This window comes from Theropithecus gelada, unplaced genomic scaffold (genome assembly GCF_003255815.1).
Source record: "Theropithecus gelada isolate Dixy unplaced genomic scaffold, Tgel_1.0 HiC_scaffold_145, whole genome shotgun sequence".
NCBI classification, from domain to species: Eukaryota; Metazoa; Chordata; class Mammalia; order Primates; family Cercopithecidae; genus Theropithecus; species Theropithecus gelada.
In genome coordinates, this window is record NW_020256198.1 from 1 (window position 1) to 23,219 (window position 23,219).

The 23,219-nt window shown below is 37.9% G+C and overlaps 1 protein-coding gene across 1 annotated transcript; it reads right to left on the reverse strand.

Moving 5' to 3' along the window:
- Positions 1-703: 703 nt before the first annotated feature.
- Positions 704-11,770, reverse strand: LOC112616943 (cyclin-dependent kinase 17-like; the record flags this gene model as incomplete). The annotated part of the gene is made up of 3 exons (XM_025373694.1): positions 11,573-11,770; positions 11,260-11,406; positions 704-868 (listed from the first exon to the last, which is right to left on the reverse strand). Coding segments are annotated over exons 1-3 (343 nt in total), but the record flags the coding sequence as incomplete, so codon positions are not given.
- Between the last annotated feature and the right edge of the window lie 11,449 nt (positions 11,771-23,219).

Genomic DNA, 23,219 nt, shown 5'->3' on the forward strand with positions numbered 1-23,219 from the left:
AGTCTGGGCAACATAGTGAGACCCTGTCTCTTTTAAAAAAAAAAAAATTAGCCAGGCGTAGTGGCATGTACAGGTAGTTCCAGCTACTCAGGAGGCTGAAGTGGGAGGATCATTTCAGCCTGAGAGGTCAGGGCTGCAGTGAGGCTCAATGGCTCCACTGCATTTCCCTCCAGCCTGGGTGACAGAGGGAGACGCTGTCTCAAAAAAAAATAAAAATAAAAACATAAAGACATCATCAAAAAAAGGCCAGAGGAATAAACAAATATAAACAGAAACTTGCAAATTTTTTTTCTTGGATATTTAAAGACGTAATGACAGAAGAAGAAACAATTTGGCTGATAACCATATATACTAATCATTGCACTAGGCTATATGGTGATGATCTGAAAAGTTACTGAGGCATGACCCTAAAATAAACACCATCCCAAATTGCCATTCATCTTGAAATACTGCATCCATTTATTATGGGTTTCATTTCCCTCCTGATGGACAGGATTTTCAAATATTACTTCTCTGTACTGTCAGCACTACTACCTCTCTAGAACTTTCCATCTTTCTGCTATTCCTCTTGATCTCAACTTGATTTTTATCTGACAGAAGAAACCAGATAATAAAAGTTGCTGACTTTTATACAACTAAAACTTAACAATTTACGTGACGTATAATCAGAAAGGTAAACACAATAGACAAGTAATCAAAGTACCTAATCTGCTTCCATTTCTAGGCATTGCCATGAAGGAACCAAGGCTCCCTCCAATAACACTGTGTGGTCTCCGCAATGGGGGCTTCTTGAAAGATCCTGTGTACTGGTGGAGGAAGGAATGCATGCTGTGAGACGTTGGAGGCCTGCCATTCTTCACAATAGGCTCTGTGGTTCGTAGTATTCAAAAATCATTCCATCATCAGCCCAAGATCCAGGATCACATGAGAAGGATTGAGAAAGCAAAACAGAAAGCAAATCAAAAAGTTGTAACAGAGATTATTACATTTAGCCTAACTGCTTTGCTTACCTATACACAGTACTAAAATTAAAATAGTTTCTCTGAAAAAAATACTTAAGAAAATACTTGAATATTTTAAGTTGGTCTAATAACCATCCATTTCTTACATAATCAAAAGTGGCTAAGAACCACAAAACTACTAATATACCCAACCAAATTTTCATCCGTTTGTTTATTTTAGTGTATCTCAAGAATGTTTCCATACCACTCCTCCATTTACTGACTACCTGTGTGCCTTATTTTAAGCATGCTTGGCTGCGCACGTGGCTCACAACTGTAATCCTAGCACTTTGGGAAGCCAAGGCAGGCAGATCACCTGAGGTCAGGAGTTTGAGACCAGTCTGACCAACATAGTGAAACTCCATCTCTACTAAAAACACAAAAATTAGCTGGGCGTGATGGCATGCGCCTGTAGTCCCAGCTATTCAAGAGGCTGAGACAGGAGAATTGCTTGAACCGGGGTGCCAGAGGCTGCAGTGAGCCGAGATTGTGCCACTGCACTCCAGCCTAAGCAACAGAGCAAGACTCCGTCTCAAAGAGAAAAAAAAGAAATTAAGCATGCTTTAGAATATAAAAGAATGGTCCCAGTCTAAAGGAATTTACATCCCTGTTTGCTGGACATTCAAAATTGTATGTCAATTAGTGAATAAAACAGAATACCTAAATACATATCAATACAGAGGCTCCAAGTTTATTCCCCCGAATTTGGGATTAATATAAAGAATTTTTAAACAATCACAGACCCATAACCAAGCAGAAACATTTAAAAAATATAATACTTAAAAGCTATTTAATTATGCATGGGGGAGAAACTGTTTTGTAATGTTTACTGGAAATCTCATGACTCCTTTCCACCTCCAAAGAAGAGCTCTGATACAGGTTAAAGATACGTCTTGTGACACACAATTAATCTTCTATATTAGAATTCTGTTTTTACTGATAGCAGCCAAGGAATTTTAAAAAGAACTGGGCTGCTCTGAATACATTCTTTTTAAAATGAAGCCAACTATTCTTCTGTAGCTAACAATCAAGCATAAGGATACCTCCTCATCAGGGGATTCCTCTGCCTGTAAAGTTTTCTCAATCAAGGACAGGCTGACAGGAGGAGCTGGCTACAAGCCTTAAAGTGAAAGGCTTTTCTCACAAGAAAATGCTAGGATCCGAAGAACAGGACCAGGGTATGGGCTCCAGAAAAATGGGCCAAGAAGGCCATGTGGCCTGAGCCTCTACTAGTACTGGTTGCCTGCTAGTGTAGAGGAAGGATGGGGCATGAGGGCCCAAAGGCTCACTCAAGGTCCAAGCTAACTAATCTGGGTCAAAGACCAGATTGGAGGTAGGGGCAAATGTCTACCTAGTAATACAGAACACGTGTCTAAAGTTTCCTGTGATCTGTACATTCCTTGGAAGTACCTGATAAAGAATTTGGGGGTCTTAAGTCTAGCAAAATAATCAATGATTTAATAATGAATAAGGAGGGGCTATCTGATATAAATGCATAAACAAATTACAAACAATGTGAGATAATACAAGCTACAGCATACAATAAGATTCTTCTCAGCCAAGCATGATGGCATGCACCTGTAGTCCCAGCTACTCAGGAGGATAGAGTGGGAGGATCTCTTGTGCCCAGGAGTTTGAGGCTGCAGTGAGCTAAGATAATGCCACTGCATTCCAGCCTGGGTGGCAGAGTAAGACCCTGTCTCAAGAAAGAGGAAAGAAAAATGAAGATTTTTTTCTCTTTCTAGGTCATTTCACATTAAAATATTAGATACAAATCATGCAAATACTTTGCCTACAGACAAGACTTTAGTTGCTCTGTAAAGCTGTCCTGGAGAATATAGCTTGATTGTTCTGGAGAATATAGGAAAAAAATGGGGATCATAAGGACATACTATTTGATAAACACTACTCTAGGCACTGGGCATCAACTGGTGAACAAAACAAAGTACTAATCTCAGAGTGTATAAAACCTAATAGGGAAAAAAACACACACACGAAGTCAGGTAATGACAGGCAATATGCAAAAGACCAAAATAGAGGGATGTGGAAATGAGTAGCTAGTTATTTTACACTGTATACTGAGGAAAGTTCTCTCTGCTGAGATAATTTTAACAGAAATTTAAATGCAAGGAAGAGCCAGTCAGGGAAGATGGGTAAGTTGTGGATAACAGAATATTCCAGATAGAGAAAAAAGCTACTGCAAAAGCCGACATATGGCAGGGTTTGACTTGTTAGAATAGTGGTCCTCAAACTTTAACATGCTTCAGAATCATCTTTGAGGATCTGTAAAACATGATTGCTGGGTCTCACCCACAGACTTCCTGGTTCAGTAGGTCTGGGGTGGAATCTAAAAATATGTGTTTCTAACAAATTCCCAGGCCCTGCTGACATTGCTGGTCCAGAGATCACACTTTGAGAACCACTGTGTTAGAGGACTAGAAAGAAGGCAAGTATAGCTAGAGTACCTAACCGTGCAGGGAACAGTGGTACTAGGTGAGACCAGAGAGGTAAGGAGGGAACAAGTCATTCAACATTTTATACTTCACCATAAAAGTCTGAATTTTATTCTCAGATTTGAAGCAGTTATGGTAGCTTTGAAGCAGGGGAGTGATATGATCTGATTCATGTTTCAAAAATATCACTGTGAAGGGTTAGAGATAGTAGGAGGTAAGGGGGTAGGGATGACTACAAAAGGGTAACACGGGAGATCTCTTGTCATGATGAAATAGTTATCTTGACTGCAGTGGTTATACGAATCAACACAGGTGAGGACATGACACAGAACTATATTTAGACTTTATTCCAGTATCTATTTCCTGGGTTCTGTAGTTACATAAGATGGAACCACAATGGTGAGGGGGACTGGGAGAACGGTACAAGTATGGGTCCTTTGCATATTATCTTCGTAACTTCCTTTGAATTTGTAATTATTGAAAATAATTTTTTAAGATACCACCTTGGTTGCTGTTTGAAAAACAGGCAATAGGGAACCAAGAGCAAAAGGAGGAGATTACTATAGTACCCTAAGCAACAAATGTTGGTGGCTTAGACTAGGATAGCTGTACTGAAGACGGAGGGAAGCAGACAGATTTAGGACATATTACAAAGGCAGAAGCAACAGGCCAGCAGACACGATTGCTAAATTAGTTTCACACACACTCCTACCACCCAGCTTTTAGTCAGCATTTATAGTAAAAACGTCTATTCAAAGATTTTTTTTTTCTTTTTTTCCAGGCAGGGTCTTGCTCTGTTGCACAGGCTGGAGTGCGGTGGTGCAGTCACAGCTCACTGCAGCCTCAACCACCTGGGCTCATGTGATCCTCCCACTTCATCCTCCCCACCATAGCTGGGACTACAGGCACACACCGTCACACCTGGCTAATCTGTGTCTTTTTGGTAGAGATGGGGTTTTGCTATGTTGCCCAGCTAGTCTCAAACTCCTGGGGCTCAAGTGATCCTCCTAACCTCGATCTCCCAAAGCACTGGGATTACAAGGAGCCACCATGCCTCGCCTCAAAATATTTTTAAATCTTTGCCAGATCAACTGTTAAAAATATATGAAACATGATTTATTAATGGACTATAATTGGAATTGCACATCAGTCACATCGATCAGGGGTCCCCAACTCCTGGGTCACAGACCAGTACTGGTCCATGGCCTGTTACGAACCTGGCCAAGAGGTGAGCAGTGGGCAAGTGAGCAAAGCTTCATCTGTATTTACAGCCACTCCCCATCACTCACATTACTGCTTGAGCTCCACTTCCTGTCAGATCAGTGGCAGCATTGATTCTCACAGGAGTACTAACCCTGTTGTGAACTGTGCATGCGAGGGATCTAGGTTTTGTGCTCCTTATGAGAATCTAATACCTGATGATCTGTCACTGTCTCCCACCACCCTCAGATGGGACCATCTAGTTGAAGGAAGACAAGGGCAGGGCTTTCACTGATTCTACATTATAGTGAGTTATGTAATTATTTCATTATATATTACAATGTAATAATAACAGAAATAAAGGGCACAATAAATATAATATGCTTGAATCATCCTGAAACCATCCCCCCAACCTCAGTCTGTGGAAAAACTGTCTTCCACAAAACTGGTCCCTGATGCCAAAAAGGTTGGGGACCTCTGATACAGATGACTATCATAATCATGAGTTTGTAAAGGTTATTTATGTGGTAAAAAATTGGAAGCCACAATGGTGGGGGTTGGGGGCAGGGAGGAGACAACAGGAAGGTAAAGGAGAGAAAAGAATCAGGGACAACACCTAGATTTTTAGTTTTAGTAACTGGTTAAGTGAGGAAAGTTTGAGGAGAGGCAGATTTTGGAGAAAGGAAATCAAGAATTCTGATTTGGTCATATGAAGTCTAAGATTCCCATTACACATCTATGTGGAGAAGACAAGAAGGCATTTAAATATGAATCTAGACATCCAGATGAAGAGCCTAACTGGAGATTCAGACTTAGGAGTAGTCAACATATATATGGCAGTAGAAATTATAGGATTGGATGAGGTCACCCAAGGAGAGGGTATAGATAGAGAAGAGATTGTAGCCCATGAGAGAGCCACAATAAAACAGAATAAACTGTTCTAACACTTCCAGATCTTGAAAGTAATTAACTGGCCAATTCAATAATAACACTAAGGGAAATAAGTCAGACACAAAAGGACAAATATTATATAGTTCCATTTATATGAGGTACCTAGAATAGGCAAATTCATAGACAGAAAGTAGAATGGTGGTTACCAGGGGCTGGGGAGAGGAGGGAATGTGGAGGTATTGTTTAACGGGTACAGAGTTTCAGTGTCGGATGATGAAAAAGTTATAGACATGGGTAGCAGTGATGGATACACATGTAAATAGACAAGTATTTAATGCTGCTGAATTGTATACTTCAAAATGTTAAACTTTGTGTTATATATATTTTACCTTAACTTTAAAAAAGTAATGGAAATCTACATGAAACATTGCAGATCTTTTATATTCTATAATTAGTTCCAAGTAAGGATTTCCAATGATTTTTACCACCACAACATGGCAAACATTATGATTCCACTAAGAAGTGTTATTTGGCATCTTATTTATCTGGATCTTTTCATTACGTGAACTATGAGCAGGAACATGCAATTTCACAGCCCAACGCATAGCCTAAGCCATTCCCTCCTCCCAATCCTACTCTTTTAAACATTACTACTAGCCTGATCCCATTCTAGATCCTACATATATCCAATGGAGTTTATGCCTTCAGCTTCAACCTTTCCTGGAACTTGTGCTATGTGTAGGAGTTAGTTCTCCTTAAACTCCCTATGTTATCCACTGTTGTAAAAAACAGTTACTGTTATAATGTAACCACAAACTGTCACAGCTATCATGTAAGAGATCAGCAAGATAAAGAGACCGAGGTAAAAGACAGAGGCTCACAATATCCATAAAACTGGGATTTGTTGACTCCAAACATGACAAATTGCTCCACTGTAGAAATGGGGCTGTTAAGAATGAGAATTTGGAATCTCAGGAGAACCAAGCCATTTTAATCTTTGCCTTTTGGTGTTACTTCTAATCCTAAATAATCATGATAAGTGACATTGTTAGGTTTATCTGACTACACTTCTTGAGAACATGTACATTAGATGAAGAATTTCAGTTGGTCAAGAAGTCTCAAGTAGTATATGTACAACATAACATAACTTTACCTTTCTACAACTGTGATTTATTCTCTTCCTCACATTTAAATTGTCACCTATTCTCCTCATCAGATTCAATAATCTCAATATATCTTCTCAATATAAGAAAAAATAAGTTCAAGGCTATGTAAATACAAGATTCTGAAATATAACTTTCTGTGGTTAAGTCTTAAAATAGAATTAAGACTTAACAAACATGTGTTCTGCTGCAGTGACAGCAAAAAAAAAAAGACATCAAATAAATTGAGCGTCTATGAGGGAAAGCTGTAGCTCAGATGAACTGAATTTTTAATTAAGATGAAATTCTTATAACATTAACCATTTTAAAGTATACAATTCAGTGGCATTTCATATACTTAGAATGTGGTACAACCATAACCTCTCTGTTTTCCAAAACATTTTCATATCACCAGAGGAGATTCCATACACATTAACCAGTCACTCCTCAGTCTTTTCTCCCTATCAGCCTCTGGGAACCACTAATCTGCTTTTTGACTCTATGGATTTACCTATTCTAGATACTTCATATAAATGGAATCATAAGAGTATTTTGGGTCTGGCTCCTTTCAGTTTTCAAAGTTCATCTATGCTATCGCACATAGCGCTTCATTTATGTATTCAATAATATTCCATTCTACGGACAGACCACATTCTGTTTATCCATTCATCTGCTGATGGGCATCTGGGTTGTTTCCATGTTAGTTGTTGTGAATAGTGCTGCTACAAATGTAAATATTTGTGTACAAGACTTTGATTACCTGTTTCAATTATTTGGGGTATATTCCTAGGAACAGAATTATTGGGTCATATAGTAAGTCTACGTTTAACTTTTTGAAGAACTGAGGTAAATTAATTTTTGACAGGATTTTTTTTGTTTTGTTTTGTTTTTGAGATGGAGTCTAGCTCTGTTACCCAGACTGGAATGCAGGGGCGCCATCTCGGCTCACTGCAACCTCTGCCTCCTGAGTTCAAGCAATTCTCCTGCCTCCTGAGCAGCTGGGGGACTACAGGCATGCGCCACCACATTCAGCTAATTTTTGTATTTTTAGTAGAGACAGGTTTCACCATGTTGGCCAGGCTGGTCTAGAAGTCCTTGCCTCCAGTGATCTGCCCACTTCGGCCTCCCCAAAGTGCTGGGATTACAGGCATAAGCCACCATGCTTGGCCTTGACAGGTTTTTAAAAATTGAACATTCAACACTTCTCACTTAGTAAAAAGAAACCTGATAGGCTCAAAATTCTTTTTCTTCCAGGCACTACAGAAAAAATTATTTTGTACATTTCAGTTTGTAAATTTTTGTGCAAAAATTTTATTCATATTTAGGGAAAGGTGTAATGAGTTAAGGCCAGTATCCTTAAATCAACCAAATTTGCAAACTTTCAACTTTTTTTTTTTAACATACTGAATACAAATTCAGGATTCTTCATTCCTAGGTTCAACCAACCTGTCAATGTGCAAACATACTAGTTTCTATAAACAGACAAAGTAATGTGAATTATATTACAGATTTATAACTGAGTTAAAACCTTCATAGTATGACTCAGTTATCAAAATGAGAGAGATAATATCTCACATTCTGTTTGGATAGAGGTAGAACATGCATGAGTGAGATTATGGGTATAAGTATAACCAAATGCATCATACACATAATTTTTCCAAGATGTTTATAGTATTACCCCCCAATTAATGTGTTCTGGATCTAGAGTATGCATGAGAGTCATGTGCCTAGATATGCAAGAGTAACAGGACTGTGATCATGCCTGTGACTAATCAAGAGACAAGTGATCAAAAATTGGTCCAAAAGCAGTTTAGGGAAATTATAAACTACTGTTATGTGCCATGTGATGTTTCAGTCAATGATAGACATCATATACAACAGTGGTCTCATAATATTATAATGGACCTGAAAAACTCCTATAGCCTAGTGATGCTGTACCTGCTGTAACATAGTAGCACAATGCATTTCCTTTTCTATGTTTAGATATACTTAGATACACAAACACTTACCATTGTGTTACAACTATCTACAGTATTCAGTACCATAATATGCTGTACAGGTTTGTAGCCTATTATTTAACAGGTTGTACCATGTAGCCTAGGTGTGCAGTAAGCTATACTACCTAGTTTTGTTAAGTGTACTCTGATGTTTGCACAATGATGAAATGGCCTAATAACACGTCTCTCGGAATTCATCCCCGTTGTTAAGCAATGTATGACTGTATATTCCTCCTACTCCTTCAGCTAGCATTACGTTACTATTTGGCATTAAACAAAGCTCACTGTTGCTTCATAAACTGCTTATATTGTATGTAAGAAGATCAATTAAAAAGTATATACTTGACATTCATTATGCTATATTCTCTGAATTCTGGCATGGACTGCATCTGTGTATGTGACCTAACAGCTTTTATACTCTAAAATATGTTCCACAAGAAAAGAATGTGTTGGAATCAGCTATTAGGCACTGACAGGTGACCAAAAAGGTGTAGAATCTCTGTGAAAGCTGTTGGTGAAATCCATGTGCTATCACAGAGAGAAAACAAGCAATAGTAGATTATGGTAGCCGATGCTACCAGCAATCTTTGTAACCCAAGAGGAATCAATGTCTCTTACGACATACTCAAGTATTACTTCAAGTAAGTCAGGTCAAGAAGAAACTCAACAGATAACCTATTTGCCCTTCTTTACCACCTATTAAAAGTTACTACCGTAATAAAAGAAGTTTTAATAAACACATACAAATTGAAAAAACAAATATTTTTAATCTTTCACCATTTGTTAAAAACAAAGCATGTTTTATGAGAGTTAATACCAAAATATTCCAGAAAATATGCAACTGGTCTAAAATATTAGCTAAAACATACGTTCATTTTCTTTGACTCATACCTCTTTAGGAAAAGAGATTTGTCTTGTAGTCAAATACTAAAAATATGTCACAGAAACCATCCACTATGATATGTACTGTGCTTATTTTATTCCTGATCATTGGCAAACACATTGGCAAGACCCTTCTATCATAAAAGTAAGCACACTGGGCTTCCCACCAAAAATTCAATGAGGGGGTCTAAAAGAAAATTAAGGATTTTGCTCTGTGTATCTAGAAGAGGTCCTCTGGCAAGAGGAACAACAGTAAAATCATAAAGTAATCTTTGAGATTTGACCCAAATGTAATTTGGATTTAAAATAATATCCAAATTATTATATTAAATTTCCTCTCCTCCCTACCATGACAAAAACAAAACGACACCAGGCGCGGTGGCTCACACCTGTAATCCCAGCACTTTGGGAGGCCGAGGCAGGCAGATCACTTGAGGTCAGGAGTTCAAGACTAGCCTGGTCAACATGGTGAAACTCCATCCCTACTAAAAATACAAAAAACTTAGCTGGGCATGGTGGCCCATGCCTGTAATCCCAACTACTCAGGAGGCTGAGGCAGGAGAATCACTTGGAACCCAGGAGGCAGAGGTTGCAGTGAGCTGACGTTGTGCCACTGCACTCCAGCCTGGGCACAGAGCGAGACTGTCTCAAAAAAAAAAGGTAGGTGTTATCAAGGAAAACCTTAACAAATGAATGAAAGGCTCCTTGCAGAACAGTAGCAATGCTGTAGACTTGGAAGTGAAGAAATCTGGGTTCTAAAGTACTGGTTCTGGAGCTGGGTAACCTTGAGCAAATAATGACCCGTCTGAGGAAAGGAAATAAGAAAACTGAAGCCTGGGTAGGATAAATGGCTTACCCAGAGTCATCAACTAGGAAATGTTTAAGTGTATTAGTGTATCCAAAATCCAAACCCATGATTTTAAAAGTCCAGAGCCCACTCCACTATACCTTTTCATCTGTCAAAACGTAAATATTTGCATTCTAGTGGAAGGGGTAAGCGTATTCATGCTTTCTAACCACTGCCACAAATCTCTAACAGGAGAATTTCAGGCACAGGTAAGGAAGATTTGCCAGATACTCTGCACATCATGACACACTGAAAGCCAGTCACGTAAGTTCCTTCCCAGTTATTATTATGACATCCCTAGGGCTATTTCAGATTTGAGTATGTAGCCTTCCTCTAGAAATTTCAACAGGATTCTGTATTTAATACATTTAACAAGTTCTTATTTTAACATCTGGATACTACTACTTTATGTTGTAAAAAGCACTGTCGAATGCATGAAACATTATGAAACTATGATGAAGCCACAAACAGAAATTTCACACACTTCCTATGCACTTTTAAGCTGTATTAACTGTAGTTATAATAACGAAAATATTAATAGTTATTTAACAATCAAGATAATATTATAAAATGCACCCTTATTTAAGAACTAGTGAAAAATGGAAGGATATGTGGAATAGAACAATTCATCAGGGTTTGAGACCAGGTATCGTAATGTTGGAGTGAGAAGGAAATATTTCAGTTAGTAAGCAAACAAAAGTTGTACAGTCTTCAATTTCCTAAGAAACCATGGAATGAGACAGAAATAAACAAAAGGAAGCTATTATGAACTTATCTAAAAAGTATATTTACATTCTATTCATAAAGTAAAAGGAAGAAGCATCTCCCCCTATGCCAAATATTTACCATTATCCTTGCTGCTGTTTTCTTCAATAGTCATTTGTTCAGCCAATTCAGACAATGATTCATCAATAGTCTGGCTTCCTCGAAGAGTGAGGGATAGCCTTCTCTTAAATTTTTTCATCCTATCAATTGAATGTGGCTTGAAAAATCCTGAAAGAAAAGAATAAACACAAAACTAAAGCTATAAATATTTTACCACTAAAGAAAAATACCACCTGGGTTTACTGGAAATTTTTAAAATAGGAATATAATGAGGAATTCTCACTTCTGCCAAACATCACCAAATCCAACCCCTTTTTAAAAAAGATCCACCTACTCTGAATAATGCTGTATTTATTTGGCATCATCAGAAGAGCAGGAATTCTATAAACTAAAGAGTGGGACTTTAAGCATCACAAATAAGTTTAGAAGGATTGGAAATTTTCTTAAAATGTGTATTTTAAAAGCCATTTTAGTAAAATATCAACATTATTTTGATGCTTAGGTTCCATCACATAAATATCAATCATCATATTGGAACCAGCCAGTGGTATCTTCAGATGTAACTGGGGGGAGGGTAAGGTAATGGAGGAAGACAAAGAACAATGTTTGACAATTAAACAGCTCCAACAAGAAATTTTCCTTTTTACGCTCTTACACAGCCAGTACATTAGAGTTTGGTTTTGTTTTTCCTTGTTAGGCTTTCAAGTGTCTCTTTCATACTAAGAGAACCAAGCTTTAGAAGGAAGAAACGAAAGCCAAATTAGCTGGTACTGAATGCCCGACACACAGTAGATACTTTCCTATCTCTAAGTCTTCCTCATTCTGAAAAGCAAAGTACACTATCCCATTTTCATACATGAGGAAACATGCTCAAAGAAGTTCCTTGACTCATGTCAAACAAATAAATGACAGAACTGAGATTTAAAACCAGAATTACCACTTACTTTTTCCTCCACACTTTAACATCTTTGAAATCAGAATGTATCTCACAATTAATATGGTATCAAAATGTAACTGGCAGTATTTTTTCTTACGGGTACATAAATTAATGGTATAATTCACAGTAGAGTCTTGGATATGATGAAACAAGGTACTCATGCCAAACTCAAATTCTTGACCCACAATTTCCTTTCTAACTTGGTATTTCTGTGATGAGCTGGCTTACCAGATTGCCATGCACGCTATAACCATTATCCCAATCAACCAAGAATAAGGGCCACATAACACCTCTATGTTAAAGTACTGGGGATTTACCATCCAGCTCCGGATATCTATTTTATATCTGTACATGTTTTGCTTATTTTTTCAGTATAAGAGTTTATTCTAAGTAACTGAGTTTACTGAACAGGTAATCTATGCATATTAGCTATAGAATAATTTTTGTTTGCTCAAAAGCTGGGGGGAGGTATCACAAATAAACTTTTAAGTAATTTTATATTTTACCACTTTCATATTATATACTTATATTTTAAAATAGAAACCAGCTTGGCATAGTGGCTCATGCTTGTAACCCTGACATTTTGGGAGGCCAAGGCAGGAGGATCTCTTGGGGTCAGGAGGTTAAGACCAGCCTGGGAAACAGGGAGAACTTGTCTCTACTGAAAAAAACAAAAAAATTAGCCAGGCATGGTGGCATCTGCCTATATGCTCAGCTACTCAGGAGACTGGGGTGGGAGGATCACTTTGAGCCCAAGAATTTGAGGCTGCAGTGAGCTACGAATGTGCCACTGCACTCCAGCCTGAGTGATAGAATGAGATGCTGTCTCTTAAATAATGTTAATAAATTTTTAAAATCCACTATAATAAAAATACCAAAAAATACTAAACACACATTAAAATAGCAAGAGTTGCGACTGCACTTCAATAAGTACTCTTTTCACTCATATGCTCTAAAATACGAGACATACTTTGGTGAGATATACTTTGGTGAAATATTGAAAAGTTCCTATTCCTTAGCTCAGTTTAAAGTCAAGTTTATGCTCCTAAATGTTTTCTATTAATGTATCCTCCAGTTCACAAATCCTCTTTTCATCTGTGTCTAATCTACAGTTAAACCCATCTGTTGTGCTCCAAGTTTTAGTTACTGTATTTTTCAGCTCTAGAATTTCCATTTGATTCTTTTCTACAGATGCTAGTTCTCTAGTGAAATTCTCCACCTCGGCATCTATTTTCATGAACCAAATACAGTATTTTACAGCCCCTGTTTTTAACTCCAAAGTCTGCACAATCTGTGAATCGGTTTCTCTTGTCAATTTTCTTCTCTTGATCTTCCTGTATGCTTAGTAATTTTTTATTGTATGTAAGACATTGAGTTATCATTCGCAAATGTGTATAGAAAAACTGTAGAGCCTCCAGATGACGTCACCTTCCTCCAGAGAGGATTTAATTTTTATTTTTTTAACAGTCTCTGTAGGAGCAGACTGACACAATCCAATTGGGACTGAGCTGACTTGACACTGGGTTTCAGACACTATAAAGATTGGTAGGCCTCTGATTTGTCCTCACTCTATGGTGTGGCTCTTCAACAGATTCTAACTGTAAACCTAGGGCCAGAACAACAACAAACTACTGAAAGCTCCATTCAACTTCTTCAGTCGTTTTTTGCTCATCTCTTACGCCTTGCTCAGCTTTTATCTTCTTACCCCCAACAGTTTAAGAGTTGGAAAATGGATCAAGAGGAAAACCAGCACAGAGTGTGTCTGCCTCACTTCTCTCCTGAATCTTGACTCTTCAAGTGTTGATTCACGGAGAACCTTTACAATGCCTTCAAAATGATTTTTCCCCCAGCATTTCTAGTTTTCAGCAGTTTTAGTCTGTTACAAGTTACTCCATCATAGGCAGAAATGGAGGTTTTGATGTGGATTAGATAATACATGCACTTTCCAAGCAAGGTGAATTTAAAGGAGAAAGTAAACCATGAAGTTGATTCCAATTAAGAAACCTGTTAACTGTATGGTTATCCTAAATGCTATTCTTTACTTGTGATAATCAACCTTTATAGCTCTACCCAGAGTCAGTAACTCAGGCCATTTGTTTAAACATATTAGATATTTAAGTTGTACTGAGCTGTTGCCACTCTCATCTACGCTTTGTTTCTGTAAGACTTTACACTAGCGACATCTTCCTTTGTTAGGCTCCCAAATCACCCTGTGCAGTAAAGAAGTAACTAGGGAGGCTTGGGGTACTCTAACTCTGTACATTCTGAAAAAAGCACTAGTCTGTGAGAGGCTCCTGGGAGATAACCTCCGAGCCCTTGGAATATCCTGCCTGGTAAGAGTGTCTCTGTATAAAAGAGACCTTGGATCACATCAGATAATCTATATAAACAATATGAATTATGTTTAATGCTTGTTTTGTATGCCTGGGGCTTTTGCACATACTGTATCAGTCTGATTTCTCAGGTGAGGAAGGACCTGCAGGAGAGGCTGGAGATTGAGTAACTAAAGTCAGTCATATGAGCATTCCATGCCTAACAGATCCACAGTAATTTTCTTGCACAACAAGACTCAGGTGAGCTTCTCTGGTTAAAGCTCTTTGCATGTTGTCATAGCCCATGCAACTCCAGTGGAAGAAGACAAATGAAAGCTCACATCTGGATCCTCTTGGACTTCAAGCTATATACCTTTTCTTTTTGTTGATTTTCATTGGTATCTTTTAGCCATAACAAATCATAACCATGAGTTTAACAGCTTCTCATAACCATGAGTTTAACAGCTTTTCTACGAGTCCTTCGAGCAAATCAAGCATGATGGGTTGGTCTTGGGGATTTCCAACGCACACTCCAAGAAATCTACATGCCCCAACAACAAGTCCTAAGAGATGGTAGCTCATAACTACCAACATTTCCGAATCCAACTTTCTCAAACACAGGCATCTAGTCACTAATGCGTATCCAACTATACAGACATCACCACTTCAGAATCTTGCCACACCACTTTTGAATGACCATTTTGCTGACCACTGGACCTGCCTATTGTTCTGGATGACAAATAAGGACCAAATAATAAAATATTACAGAAATGTTACTACAGAATTAATTCATATAACATAGTAACATTCTGTAACATAGACCAACTATAAATGGATTCAGTATCTATTACAGCACAGAACTGAGCTGTCCAAAACTGTAGCCAACAGCAGGCTAATAAGCACTTATTATGTATGTAGACACACTTGAAAGTATGTAGTCCAAACTGAGTTGTGCTCCAACTGTAAAATACACAGTGGACTTTGGTTGCCAGGGGCTGGGGGAAGGACAGGAATGGGAAGTTATGCTTTCATGGGTACAGAGTTTACATCTTGCAAGATGAAATGAATTCTGGAGATGGAAAATGGTGAAAGATGCAGAAAAATATGAAATAAATACTGCTGAACTGCACTTCAAAATGGTAAAAATAGTAAATTTTGTTATGTGTATTTTACAACTTTTTTAAAAATTAAAAAAAAAAACCTTAGTGGCTTCAGACAATAACATTTATTATCCCTCACCAAAAAAAGGTTAATAACTATTATATTAATAACATGTGAGGGCCAAGCGCAATGGCTCATGCCTGTAATCCCAGCACTCTGAGAGGCCGAGGTGAGCGGATCACTTGAGGCCAGGAGTTCAAGATCAGCCTGGTCAACATGGCAAAACTCCATCTCTACTAAAAATACAAAAATTAGCCAGGAATGGTGGTGCGCACCTATAATCCTAGCTACTTGGGCTGCGGCATGAGAATCACTTGATCCCAGGGGGCAGAGGTTGCAGTGAGCTAGGATTGTGTCATTGCACTCCAGCCTGGGTGACAGAGTGACTCTGTCGCAATAAATAAATAAATAAAATAATGTTGAAAAATATTTTAGATGTTTGGTTAAGTAAAAAATATCACCAAAATTAACTCAGCCTTTTAAAAAGTTTTCAAAAAATATGCCTACAAAAATCTTAAAAATTACATATGGGGTGCCCATTACATTTCTACTGGACAATGCTGATATGGAGCATCAAGTAGATCTTCATGGTTTTAAGAGAGTCCAAAAGAAAAAAAATAGAATCACATAAACCTTAATCTTTTCTTCATATAGTGCATTTGAACAATATATCAGAGCACATTCTATGTGCTTCTGACTCAGAATAATATGCATGGCACTTATTTCATCATCAAAGAGTGAAGAAAATCCTTGTCTATAAAACAATTTTAACTATGCTTATTTTATATTCTGTCAGGAATAAGAAAGTTATTTCTAATTCCTAAAAGCAAGAGAAAAATACTTATAAAGCTAAACCTTACTACAAAATTTTCAAATAAAATCACATCTTCAAATTGTTCCTATTTTTAATCTCTGGTATAATTGTAAAGCTTTAATTAAGTTACAGTGGTTTGTAAACACAGATAATAAAGAATTTCATTACCACAGCCTAGATCATTATTACAGAAAAAATATTCCCAGATGAAATAGGTTCCTTGACACTTCTAATCATCTTTAAGTAGAACTGTGCATATCAACATTTTTCGTTAGCTGAGAACAAAAGCACATACGCTAAGCTAAAAACACCTTTTGTGATGTAAAAACTACTACTTACTACTACTTACATTAGCTTTAAGGTTAATTTTTAATATTTACTGTAATAGGGCAGTGCTAAATTACTGATTATCTAAAATTTGAACACTCAAGAGTTTGGTTAAAATATTTTATCAGTTTAATAAAAATGTTTGAGATTATTAAGATCTTTACACTATCATTTCTTTTTTAACTTTCAGGTTCAGGAGTACACGAACATGTTTGTTATATAGGTAAACTGCATATATGGGGTTCTGTGGTGTGCAGATTATTTTGTCACCAAAGTAATAAGTATAACACCCAAGAGGCAGTTTTTTTATCCTCTCCCTCCTCCAATCTTCACCCTCAAGTAGGCCCCAGTGTCTGTTGATTCCTTCTTTGTGTCCATGTGTTCTCATTGCTTAGCTCCCACTTATGAGTGAGAACATGTGGCATTTGGTTTTCTGTTCCTACATTAGTTTGCTTAGAATAAACGGATGAATCTGGAGGCCATTATCCTACATTACCGTTTCTATGAATATTAAGACAGATTAAACAATGTGACTTAATGGTAAACGACTAAATGTTCACATTTCAGTGTGAATGTTATTCTTCAGAGGGCCCTTTTCTGACTCTATTCCTTTATCCTTAGTTTTTACTCATAGCACTTACCATATATATACACACACACACATACACACACACATATTGCATATGTATACACACACACACGTCTCATATATGTACGTGTATGTACTGCAAAACTAATGTTTTTCTAGATGTCAAAAACACTGCTAGCTTTCTGTAATACTTAGATCAAATTTAAAATGGTAGAAGGGCAGTAAAGGGTAACAGAATGACAGCATATAACTCTCCATTTAAAGACAGTTGAAAATGTTCAAAAATCAGTTCTCAACAAGAAGCACATAAAAGGAACTTGCAAATATAATGTATTATCTTACTTCACCTTGGGCTAAACTTGTTCTTGGATTATCTGCTATAAAATTAAGGAAAGTTTTTATGTTTCTTTTATCCCGAAAAGGTAAGTATTCTATTTACTTAAAGAATACAGATAATGTAGAATGCCAACTAATGGGCCTTGGGAATAGAAAAATATGCATACCATACACTGTTTTTAAAGACGGTAACAGCTATAAATACTCCCAAACTAGACGTTCTGGTATGAGTCTTTACTTGTAAAAATGGTGTTACAGTGTGGTTTTCTCAGCATTTGCAGTAAGAAACTCTTTGGATACAATTTCACCTTATAGTCAAGCTACTGTAATATAAAAGGATGTAGTAGAGTGGCAATCAACTGTTTATGTTTTTGAAATATTCTTAAAACAGTTTTTTGCTAATAATTGCAAAATATTAAAGAAAATGCTAAATGTTATTTTTAAATGACTTTCCTTTAGGTAAATAAGCAAAGTTTACACGTAGATCAAGTATTGTGAAGAATAAAATCTAGGATTTACATGGGAAACTAAGGTTTTTCCACTTAATGTAGCTTTTGTCAGTCTTTCTGAAATATCAAACAGAGATAAAGACAGATTTATTTCTTCATAACATTTTCAGCAACTATGACTATAAATAAAACTACTGTATAAAAAGTGAACTCATTAGGTGGCATGTAAGCAAATACTCTGTTATTTTCCCCACAATAATTAAGTCATGACAAATACCGAACACACTCCAGGACATGTAAGCTAATCATACAGAATGAGGAATAACCAATGTTTAAAACTTAAACTTTTTTCACTAGAGACAATGTTGTTATTTGCATAAAACACAAAGTAAAATACAAAAATTAGCCAGGCATGGGGGTGTGCACCTGTAATCCCAGCTACTTAGGAGGCCGAGGCAGAAGAATCGCTTGAACCTGGGAGGTGGAGGTTGCAATGAGCTAAGATCATGCCACAGTACTCCAGCCCAGGTGACAGAGCGAGACGCCATCTCAGAAAAAAAAGAAAAGAAAAGAAAAGAAAAAAACGCATGAAGTGATTGCACAAAATACTGACAGAACACAGAATTAAAATTGCAATCATACTATAGGTTTTTTAAACAAACACTTAAAAATTTTAATCTTTGGCCAGGTGTGGTGGCTCTCACCTGTAATCCCAGCACTTTGGGAGGCAAAGGCAGGCAGATCATCGGAGGTCGGGAATTCAAGATCAGCCTGACCAACACAGAGAAACCCCATCTCTACTAAAAATACAAAATCAGCTGGGTGTGGTGGCACATGCCTGTAATCCCAGCTACTTGGGAGGCTGTGGCAGGAGAATCACTTGAACCCGGAGGCAGAAGTTGCAGTGAGACACGATCATGCCATTGCACTCCAGCCTGGGCCAACAAGAGAGAAACTCTGTCTAAAAAAAAATTAATCCTTGATGTGTTCAAATCTGAGGCTGATTCTTTTCTTTTGATAGTATGAATAGCAAAACACACAAACTAGAAAAAAAGAAACGTACCAAATATTTTCCTCCATTCATAAATATCATGAGAAAGACAATATTAGTTTATTGTGACACTTGAGGTGTAAAATGTCAGAGAAAAGAATGCCCTAGAGCTTGGTCCTTGTACCAAAACAACCAGTAAACTGGAAAAACAACAAGAATCAACTATCTTCCAAGTATGGAACCTAATTAGACACTTAAAACAGCCAGGAAAATGCTTCATGCAGAGACTACTGATCCTGATAGGAGACCCACATGGGCAAACCAGTAGCTACCATTCACCATTTCTCAGCTTTGCCACGACAGTAGGGAATAGCAGCCCCTATCTCTGGAGCGACTTATTAGTGCCACAGTAGGCAGTGGGAGAAGTTTGTCCTCCAAAAATTCGAATATTTTGGTCAGTTTGGTGGATCACTGAGAGACAGGCACAGAGGCAGATGCTTGCCTTTATTTAGGCCCTCTGGGGCTACCGGGCAGGGGAGGCGCATCTGCATCTACTCTAAGATCTAACAAGACAGCACCTTCTTTAAACCACATATTGTTATATCATTGCCAGGTCACTGACTTACTACAGAGATAATGGAATAGAAACTTCAGTGACTACACACACAAGAAAAACACAGTTTGCAAAAATGGTTTTGGAAAGTCACAAAGGGATGACAACAGCCTTCAACTAGCCAAGAAAGGCGAAAGGCCTGATGAGTGGGAGAATCCGATAACCACAGTTACCACATTGTAGTACAGTAGCCAGGTCTCAACAAATAACCACAGAGCACACAAACAGGAAACACGGCCCATTAAGAATAAAAGCATTTGACAGAAACCTGAAGCAGCACAGAATTTGGAATCGCTGGTCAAAAATGTTAAATCAACTGTCCTAAATGTGCTCAAAGAGCTGAAGGAAATCAGGAGAACAATGTATGAGCAAAACAAGAATATCAACAAAGAGACTGAAGTTATAAAATGGAACCAAACAAAAATTCCAAAGCTAAAAATTACAATAACTATAATTTAAAAATTCACTAGAGTGGTTCAACAGATTTGAGCAGGCAGAAAAAATGATTAGCAAATCTGAAGACCAGGCAATTAAAATTAACCAGTCTTAGGGATACAAAGAAAAAAGCATGAAGAAAAATGAATAGAGCCTGATGAACCTATGGGACAGGGACACTATCAAGTGTACCCACATACACAGCACAGGAGCCCCCAAATATAAAAGAAAGGGGGAAATATTTGAAGAAATAATGGTGAAAAGCTTCTCAAACCTGATGAAAGACATGAATATATACATCCAAAAATTTCAGTGAAATCCAAGAAAAAATTCAAAGGAGATACAAAATTGAGACACATTATATCCAAAGTGTAGAAACCCAAAGACAAATAAAGAATCTTGAAAGCAGCAAGAAAAAGCAACTAGACATACACATGGGCTCCTCAATAAGACTGACAGCTGATGTGTCATCAGAAACTGTGATGACCAGGCAGCAGTAGGAATGGAACATTTTAAATCTAGAGAGAAAAAAAAGTCAACCAAGAATTTTATATTCAGCAAAACTATCCTTCAAGAATGAAGGAGAAATTTCCAGATAAACAAAAGCCAAAGAAGTTTGTCACCAATAGACCTACTCTATAAGAAAGATAAAGGGAAACCCTCAGGATGTAATGAAAGGACATAGGAAGACATAAAACTGGTAAAGGTAATTACACGGGTAATTATAAAAGAGAGTATTCATGCACTTTTGGTTTTTAACTCTTCTTTCTGCTTTTCTTGTTTTTCTAGTTATTTTATTATTGTTTTTTAAGTTCTGGGGTACATGTGCAAGATGAGCAGGCTTGTTACATAGGTAAACACATGCCACGGCGGTTTGCTGCACTAACAACCCATCACCTAGGTATTAAGGTCAACATGCATTAGCTCTTTTACCTAATGTTCTCCCTACCACCACCCTCCTCCGACAGGCCCCAGTAAGTGTTGTTCCCCTCCCTGTGTCTAAATGTTCTCACTGTTCAGCTCCCACTTATAAGTCAGAACATGAGTTGTTTGGTTTTCTGTTCCTGTGTTAGTTTGCTGAGCAAAATGGTTTCCAGCTTTATCCATGTCCCTGCAAAGGACATGATCTCGCTCCTTTTCATGGCTGAATAGTATTCATGGTGTACATGTGCCACATTTTCTTTATCCAGTCTATCAATGATGGGCATCTGGGTTGATTCCAAGTCTCTGTTATTGTGAACAGTGCTGCAATGAACATACACATGCATGTATCTTTATAACAGAATGATTTATACTCCTTTGGGTATATATCCAGTAATGGGATTGCTGGTCAAATGGTATTTCTGGTTCTAAATCTTTGAGGAATTGCCACACTGTCTTCCACAATGGTTGAACTAATTTACATTCCCACCAACAGTGTAAAAGCGTCCCTGTTTCTCCGCAACCTTGCCAGTATCTGTTGTTTCTTGACTTTTTGGTAATTGCCATTCTGACTGGTGTGAGATGTTATCTCATTGTGACTTTGATTTGCATTTCTCTTAAAAGGCAAAAAAAAAAAAAATTATAAATCTGCTGATGGGCACAAAAAATATAAAAAGGTAATCTGTGACAATAACAATATAAAGGGGAAGAGATAGAGATATACAGGAGCAGACGTTATACACTACTAACTAAGTTGGTATTATTTAAATGAGGTTACTATCATTTTAAGTTGTTAACTATAATCCCCAAGGTAACCACTAAAAAACTAACTACAACATATTACAGAAAAGGAAAAAAACAAAGGAATTGGAATGGTACACTATTTTAAAAATTAGCTAAGTGCAATAAAAAGGCAAAAAAAAAAAAAAAAAATTGAGGAGTTAGAAACAAGACATACAGGCCGGGCGCGGTGGCTCAAGCCTGTAATCCCAGCACTTTGGGAGGCCGAGATGGGTGGATCACGAGGTCAGGAGATCGAGACCATGCTGGCTAATACGGTGAAACCCCGTCTCTACTAAAAAATACAAAAAATTAGCCGGGCGAGGTGGTGGGCGCCTGTGGTCCCAGCTACTCGGGAGGCTGAGGCAGGAGAATGGCGTGAACCCAGGAGGCGGAGCTTGCAGTGAGCTGAGATCCGGCCACTGCACTCCAGCCTGGGCGACAGAGCGAGACTCCGTCTCAAAAAAAAAAAAAAAAAAAAAAAAGAAACAAGACATACAGAAAACAATAGCTAACTAGAAAAATGAGTTCTTCCTTATCAGTATTTTAAATGTAAATAGATTAAACTCTTCAATTAAAAGGCAGAGACTGTTAGACTGGAATTTTTAAAACTCAATCCACATAAATGCTGTCTAAAAGAGACTGGGTGCAGTGGGGTCATACTTATACTCCCAGCACTTTGGGAAGTGGGTGGATCGTGTGAGGTCAGGAGTTCAAGATCAGCCTGGCCAACATGGTAAAATCCCATCTCTACCAAAAACACAAAAAATGGCCTGGTGCAGTGGCTCATGCCGGTAATCCCAGCACTTCGGAAGGTGGAGGCAGGCACATCACAAGGTCAGGAGATCAAGACCAGCCTGGCCAACATGGTGAAACCCCATCTCTACTAAAAATACAAAAAATTAGGTGGGCATGGTGGCACACGCCTATAGTCCCAGCTACTCGGGAGGCCAAGGCAGGAGAATCGCTTGAACCTGGGAAGCGGAGGTTGTAGTAAGCTGAGATCGCACCAACGCACTCCAACCTGGGTGACAGAGTGAGACTCTATCTCAAAAAAAAAAAAAAAAAAAAAAAAAAAATTAGCCCGGTGGAGTGGCCGGGAGGCTAAGGCAAGAGAACTGCTTGAATCCAGGAAGCAGAGTTTGCAGTGAGCCAAGATTGCACCACTGCACTCCAGTCTGGGCAACAAGAGCGAAACTCTGTTTAAAAAAAAAAAAAGGCCAGGCGTGGTGGCTCACGCCTGTAATCCTAGCACTTTTGGAGGACAACGCAGGTGGATCATGAGGTCAAGAGAGCGAGATCATCCTTGCCAACAT